The sequence below is a fragment of the Cibotium barometz genome, chromosome 38 (assembly GCF_041138505.1).
Source record: "Cibotium barometz isolate CiBa-2024 chromosome 38, ASM4113850v1, whole genome shotgun sequence".
NCBI lineage: Eukaryota > Viridiplantae > Streptophyta > Polypodiopsida > Cyatheales > Cibotiaceae > Cibotium > Cibotium barometz.
Genome location: NC_141083.1, coordinates 18,776,997 through 18,785,241, shown reverse-complemented (window position 1 = coordinate 18,785,241; position 8,245 = coordinate 18,776,997). Strand labels below are relative to the sequence as shown.

At 39.8% G+C, this 8,245-nt stretch overlaps 1 protein-coding gene across 1 annotated transcript in view; it reads left to right on the top strand.

Annotated features, from left to right (window-relative positions):
- The first annotated feature begins 7,139 nt into the window (after positions 1-7,139).
- Positions 7,140-8,245, top strand: part of LOC147616415 (CDP-diacylglycerol--glycerol-3-phosphate 3-phosphatidyltransferase 2-like) — a 55,303-nt gene continuing 54,197 nt past the window's right edge. Inside the window, exon 1 of the mRNA XM_086777489.1 lies at positions 7,140-7,771. Coding sequence (XP_086633615.1) covers positions 7,186-7,771 — 586 coding nt within the window. The 5' untranslated portion in view covers positions 7,140-7,185. The remainder of the gene's footprint in view (positions 7,772-8,245) is intronic.

Below are 8,245 nucleotides of genomic sequence, written 5' to 3'. Positions count from 1 at the left end.
TGTTATAACTTCGCTATCTTCACACTAGCAACATTTGGCCTTATTCAAGAACAAAGACAACAACTGCTGCTAACCTAGATCAGAGCTTGGCGCGCAGAATACTTGATCTTGCCATTGTGGCCAGCGTTAGGTTCTTGAAATTATTGGTGGTACTCATATATCAACCTAAAGAAACTTATGATGGCTTTGAAGCACAGCATTTGCAGTTCGACATGAACCAAGGGCCTTTAGACAGAGGAATGATGTATTACCACTGCTTACGATGTCTTCCAGCCTATATGCATCTTACATTTGAAGACATGATTGACATTGGATTCTGGAAGTCCCACTCAGCATTCCGTCGAACACTCCAAAAACTCCAGTCTAGACGCAACTTCTACCGACATGAATTCGGTGACCAGGTCTTCCGACCTTGGTAACAGGTTTTGAGGACAGAACCTACATCAGGAAGGGGGGAATGTTAATCCCATTTGTATTAACAACATGATCCTCAATTGAGGACATTAATAAGTGTCATGCAAAGGCACTACATTGGCCACCCAAGGCCTAGTTAGTAAGTTTTGGGCACCCAAGTGTGAATAAGGGCCAATTGTATATAAGGCATTTTCTCATAATGAAAAGGACACAATCCCCTTTGTGCTATTGAGAGCTCTCCCCTTGTGACTTGAGAGAGAGTGAGGAGTGAGAGCATTCTAGCATTGTGCCTCTTTCATGCTTGTGTGTCTATGCTTGTATGAGAGAGTGAGAGAGAGTGTGATTAGTCTATGTGATGGTGTGAGCGACTTCACAGTGACAGTGTGGAGGTGGAGCTTAGAGTTTGGAGCTTGACAAGCGAGCTTGGAGGCCTCAAGGGACTCGAATCAAAACAGAAAGCCAATCAATGAGAGGTACCACCATCAGTCTCTCTTTTCTTAAAATATTGCACAAGATTCTCAATGCCTTCTCTCTCCATCTGTTCCCATAATCTTGGCAACAAAACATCCACCGGTTTCTTCTCACCTAAAGTACGGACATCACTAGGTGATGTATCCTGTCTCCACTTGATGTATCCTGTCTCCACTTGACGTCCGAATACTTCTTATCCCAGGTTGAGACCATAGCCCCTTTTTTTATCAAATAGAAGAGGAAAATTTACCTGATTTCCTTTCATAACTCGAGGTCTTAGATTATACAGAGAGTGTGATACCCTGCCTTGGTTATCTTTCTCTCGAGTCCATCTTGTGGCATAAGGACGAAGTGATGAGGAGGCACTGCGACTAGCACCCACATTTTGATGATTACCACTAGAAGTAGTTGTCTGGCAAGCACCTCTCTTCACCACCACAAGCCAAGGTCTATCTTATATATCTGCCAAAACTTGTTTACCTTTATTTGCCAGAACTTGTTTACCTTTAGCTACCACTTGCTCACTTTGTTTTGCTACCTGTTTGCCCTTCTCTAGATTCAAACGAGAACTTGTTTACCTTTAGCTACCACTTGCTCACTTTGTTTTGCTACTTGTTTTCCCTTCTCTAGATTCAAACCAGATGGCAAAACAGGAGCTAATGTATCCTTATGAGTCGGACCCTGGGACACATTCACCTCCTCTAGACACTTTGAAATGAAGTGACCCATCTTCCCACAACGAAAGCAATGGCCTGCAAATAATCCCCACTTTAATTCGAAATACAAAAGGTCAAATCCATCCATGCATAACCTCAATTATCGAGGTCAGGGCTTCCCAGTATGCCACAACATGCAAACCCTGTTTTTATTCTTGGACGACATTCTGGGCTCCACCAACACTGTAAGATTCCTCCCCCCATCTTTTGAGATGTACAGGTGTAAGAACCGCCCCTTTAGTCTCTTGTAATCATCCCCCTCCTCATAAATGGAAAAAGATCTTGTTTAACCCTGTTTTGGCCTTGAGAGAGAAAATGTCTAGAGAGAGATAATTTAAAATTGAGATATTTTTGGATGCAAAAATTCTCCTAATGTCTAAGATGAATTCCCCTGAAACAAAAGTTCAAAATGAACTTTCCAATGTGCATTAGGAATTAATTGAATATGTGTATAAGAGACCTTAGCCTAAGGGTCCACATTTTCAGAAGTTTTTGGATTAAGGTTCAAATAAGGTTCCAAAGGGCCAATAGGATTAATCCAAGTGTTGGGATGAGATAAATATAATGAATAAAAGAAAATAGCCCAAAAATGAGTAAATGCTCACATAAGATGAAGAGTTGATTGAGTACAAGTTTTATTAGTTAAAAACTAAGGTATATTAGTAAAAAAAATGAGATATTTAGGTGAAATGATGCATTTTTGACACCTCAGTAAGGTGGGAAACCCACTTGAGCTAGGCACCTTCTTCATCATCATTGTTTGGCTTTTGTAATTCAAAAAAATCAAGATATTTTATCTCTCCTCTCTCCTAGTGTAAATTGGATCAAAAGGGAGCCAAATTGATCCAAATCTTGTCTCTGAATTGGGTCAAACGGAAGCTTGAAGGCTCTAGAACCTAGTTGGACTCGGTTAGTGGCCTCCCTCTTCTATAAATAGACCCTCATTCCTTTGTATTTTTTTATTGGAGCATTACCATGCTAGTATTTTATCTAAATTAGCTTATTTCTATTCTCTCTCTAATTTTCCTCCTCTTGAGAGCTTTTGAGCTTCTCTCTCCTCCAACCTCTCTTGGAGATCCCAACCTCTCTTGGAGATTACTCTCCCTCTCTTGGTGGCGAAAGATTTGCTTGGAGGCTTCACTTATAGCCAAAGAATCAAGCCCAAATCAAAGGTAAACCTATTTTAATGGTTTTTTTTCAATTCTCTCAAAGAATTTCTTATTTAGATTAATGTCAATTTTTATGCTTAATCTTAATGTTTTTCTTTAAGAAAATCTCTCTTGAAAAGATTAGTCATTCCTATGGCTAAATCCTTGGTAGAAGGATGATTCTTATTCATAATCTCTTTATCTAAAACTCTACGCTTGACAAGCTAGAGAAAGAGATTAGTTAATTTCATGATTTTTTATCTAGGAAAAAGAAAGATTAATTCTTTTAATCTTGTTTATGGTATGGAAAAATCATATAAATTCATCCTAAATTGAAAGGAGGTTATGCTAAAATTTTCAAAAATGAGGAATGATTATTTTAGTCTAATCTAGAGAATTAATCATAATTATGCTTATAATTGTGATTATAATTATGCTATGTATGCATAAATCTAATTTTAGTTTAAAAGAGAAGTTTCTATCATATTTTCATTACAAGTTTTCAATTCAATTTAGAAAATTGAACATTTTCAGTAATTGCAGCAACGAAGCTCTGGCAAAATTTTCCAGAAAATATCTGGCCTGCAAATAATCCCCACTTTAATTCGAAATGCAAAAGGTCAAATCCATCCATGCATAACCTCAATTACCGAGGTTAGGGCTTCCCAGTATGCCACAACATGCAAACCCTGTTTTTATTCTTGGACGACATTTTGGGCTCCACCAACACCTCCTCAATAGTACGCATGGCCAACGATAACAATTCCCACATAATTGATGGAAAGTTTACAACCTGGTGCAACATATCTCTATACTCTGCCATAGGGCGCAAGGATAGGGCGCAAGGGTACAACATGCACCAATTGTCCACCTAGAAATAACGAGACTCTGCATAACCAAATCTCGAACTTCTTTGGATGAGAATAGGACCTCATAGAATCCTCTAGGACTGTCAAAGATCTTCTCCACAAAATTACCATCTAATAAATCATGTAACCAATCTATAATCCAGTTGAAGAATGGAATTCATCCAATAAAAAAGAAAATTGTAGCCTTGTTATGAAAGGATTCCACTTGTGCCACAAACCACCATGTTTCCACTCGGGCATCTACCACTTCCTCTATTAAAACCTTGGTATCCCTAACATGATTTGCCATCACATATGGCTCTGCAAAATCTAATTAGCTTGTGCAACTCGAAAGTCAAAAGCCATCTCATGGTTCTCTTCTTGAGGTGCATCAAGAAGTAAGGTATCTTGAAGCATCCAGCCTTCTTCCCTCCATATTCATCTCCGATCAATCTTGGCCTTTTAGCTTGATCTTCAGGTTCTAGCTCTAGCCCTCCACCCTTAAACTTCTCAGTATCTTCTATTGAGACATTTGCCTCTATAAAATCCATATCTATGGTTCCGTGACTCATTTCTAAACCAAAAATTAATTCTTCCATCAGAAGAAGGAGAAGAGTTACGTTTCAGCTTTGCAAATAAAGAGGAGAAGATCCACTGCTTGGATGGAAAATCTGTATGCATGAATGGCTCCAAAAGGGGGGCAAAATTCCAACATGTCAAGCATGGCTGGTAGAATCGCTTCAGGCTCACCCACAGAAATTAGGGCAAACACAAACACTGTGAATGTTGAAAATCTGTGCGTGGCTGTGCGATCGCGAATTCTCCACTGCCCGGATGGAAAATTTGTTTGCACTAATGGCTCCAAAAGTGGGGTAAAACACAAGCACAACTTGTGAAACTGCTTCAGGCTCACCCACTTGAGAAATTAGGGCAAACACAAACACTATGCATGCTGAAAATTTGTGTGCGGTCGCCGCGATTGCAAATAGTTTTTGAGATGGCCCACTCTTTTAAGCAAGTGTATTTAGATATCTTTTTGCATTACTTTATGAGCCAAAAATAGTGTTTACACTTCACTTTGGGCCTTTCTCTTAAAAATAGTAAAGTCTAAGCTTTTATGGATGAACCTTGCTATAACTTTAAATAAATTGGTCTACTAAGGGTAAATAAACCATATGAACAAATGTGCTTGGCCGCCATTTGGCTACAAAATAATGATGGCCATAAATCCAAAATAATAACGACCATAAATATCCTAATAAATAATAATGTTGTATAAATATAATGTCGCACAAAATGTGCACACATATTCAACCCTTATTGAGTCGCCCCTGCACTAGCCATGCCATTGATCTGCTGTCAAAAACACATGTCCAATATTATATCTTGTGACTATCTACCCAACATTGTGCGACCAGTACCTTGCGGTAAGTTACTAACCATGTGACAAATAATAAAAAATAAATATCTCTGTTAAATGAAACACATCACAAAAATACCATTTTAATAATTTCAATAATTCCCATTTTCATAACAGATAACCCTAGCTTCTCCGCAAGAGAGAGTTTTCTATTCTTGGATGGCTAAGGTGCAAACTTTCATAGACCCTTGTATTTTCCTTCTCCCCTTTATACGAGACTCAAGAGTTCACTATTTGGTGAATCTCTCTATTGTGTGCATGTGAGGGGGGCTATCGCTTGCCTCTTAAGAGTGGTGATTACTCTTATCTTCTTCTTCTTCGTTCTTGCTCAAGAGAGAGACGATCATGGTAGCAAGGTGACGTTAAGCTTTTCATGGCTTTATTCCCATATTGCACTCACTTATTAGGTGGAGTGACAATGTTACTAGGAATTAATCGAGTCTTTAATACATGGATAGTTGCATCTCATAAATCAAGGTATGTCTCCAAACGACCTTTTTTCTTCTATCCTCCCCTTGTAAGGTTATGGAGTTCATTTAGGTGAATATCTTAACCACTTTTGGTATGTTCATGTGTGTGTGTGTGTGTGTGTGTGTGAGAGAGAGAGAGAGAGAGAGAGAGAGAGAGAGAGAGAGAGAGAGAGAGAGAGAGAGAGAGAGAGAGAGAGAGATCATATTACCATTCGATGAGGGCAAACATAATTAACAATGGATCATGTGCATAAAAGAATACAACAATAAATTATGTGCACATAAGAATAGATCTAGTTTCTCTCACTGATGGCACACCTCTTTAGTGAAGACAAAGTTGAAAGATATTTTTCTACAAGTCGGCAAAACAAAAGGTTGACAAATTGACGTGTGACATTAATAGCACTCTTATGTGTCAAGTTCAATGTCAATGTGTTCTTATCAATCTTTAGAAGTTCGAATTGTACAAGTAAAAGAGGCATGCTTTTTAAGAAGATTCTATCTTACACAATAGGGATGATTTGATGGCCATCAAGCTAGTTTTCACGCCTTTTTGTTGTTCTTTAGTTTCAGTCCATTTTGATCAATTTTGAGTTGGTTGGCCATTGGGGAATAATCTAGTAGCCAGTGGTGAAGAACCCCCCCTCTCAACACCCGCACCCCCAATAGGCCCACCCACCACTAACCCCTTGTGCTTTTTGTTCTCTTGAGTTCTTATATATCTTTTGTCCTTTTTCTAAATATGCAATAAAACACATTCCCTTAAAACAATAAGAACTATCATCATCAAATAATGTAGAAACTTCAAATAATTATGCTTTAACCTTTATCCCCATCAAAATGAAGGGTAGGAATGCATGAAAAAAAGCAACTATGCTTCATCACAAGTATGTGGAACACTTTTTCCCTTTTATTTACAATTCCTTAAGCATTTAATAGACATGCACTTGTTACCTACCCAATAACGACATTATGTTACAATAAATAATGCCCCACCAATGTCCTAAATAAAGTTTCTCATGTATGACTATGGATGGGAAACCTCCATATCTCACACCAGTGCAAGTAATATATTTGTATATTTTAAAAAATTTATAGGATTTATTACTACGAATTCAGTAGAAACCACCAATTGTTACACCTTCAAACTCAAAATGTGAAAGTAATTTTGAAGATTCAATTATACTATACCCTGGCAATTTTCCCCGAGTAATTGCACTATGGCCTTGTACGTATTTTCCCTTTTTCCAAAAAAATGAAAGTAATTTTGAAGATCCAATTACACTATACCCGGGTGTATATTCTAGAGTAAAATATCTAAAAAATTCTCTTACTAAGGTTTAGAGAAACCATCACAAAGGTTCCCTCATTAATTAATCAATTGATTTTCCTTTTTTAGGCCCCTTTTTAGCTTGCTTATTGCTTAAATTGGAAAATTTACAAATGTTGATGGGGGGTGCTGTCGGCGGCAGGACTCTTGCCTTGTTGGAGCACTGTAAACTTACCACGTGTCCATGTACCCTCTTAGTTGACTGACCAGCAGGCGGCCACGTCAGTGGATTGCAAACTTTTGCCACGTCATCAGAGTGTTTGAACAGAGATTGTAGGACACGTCTGCAACCGAGCCATCGTAAGAGTTTCCATCGTAAGAGATTGTAAGAGTTTCCATCGTGGCAATTAATATCGTCATGAAGGGCCATGTCAGCATGCTATCGCGTCATCCAGTACATGTGCGTCAAATGGAAATTTGCAAAAAAAAGGAAAAAAATGGTCTCCCTTGCCCTCCTTCGCCCGCCAAGCTTGTCGCTTTTCATCAGCAACAGCAGCAAAGCTCTGTTGCTTTCTGCTCCTTCCTCCCCTCCATTGAAATCTCACCTCCTAGCAGTCCATGCTGATTGCCTTTTCATTTCTGGCATTTCTCTCAGCGTATTGTGGTGCTCCAACTACCCCGCAGCAGCAGCAGCAGCAGCAGGCAGAAACCCTAGGATTGGGATGCCAATAACGCTTCTTAGTCTGAAGAAGAAGCGATTCTCGCCATTTTCTGAGCGCAATAGCAGGGGCATCGGCGGTAGCAGAGAAGACGCTGCGCCGATCCCGGTTGCGAACGGCCAGGACGAGCGGCGCCAGGCCATGCTTCTCTCTACAGGGGAGGGCGATGATGACCATGGAAAGCTCGCCCACGACGGTGGCGACAAAGCTTTATTCCGCTCTGAGAACAAAGTGCTAACCCTTCCTACCATCCTCACACTTGGACGCGTTGCTGCAATCCCAGTTTTGCTGTTCGGTAAGGTCCTCTGTGTGGGTAAACACTGTGGCTTTTGATTTTTGAAAACCCTTTCGATTCTTCGCTTTTCCACTCCACTCGGTGGTTTTCTAGTACGATCTTTCACTACTGCTTTGGCTCCCCCCCCCCCCCCCCCCCTCCCCCCAATCAGATTCATGTCGAAAATATATCTTGCATAATTTTTTTGGTGAAGACTCGGGACACATCGGATCATGATGATGCCTTCGTAATCCCTTCTTTGTTAGCTGTTTTGTTTTTTGTTTTTTGTTTTTTTTCCTTTTGGTAGGGGGAGGGGGTGTATATGAGGGTACCTTTGCAGCCCTGACTAGACCTTTACGACATAGGACACAAAGATTTTCCTTCCTTGGGGGGGTGTCAGGGCTTTGTCAGGGCAGACTTTGTCAAGCAAGTGTCTCTGCAGCCCCGACGAGATCTCTTAGGAGCATATGTGCGCAAGGAAGGTGTAGGCACCTG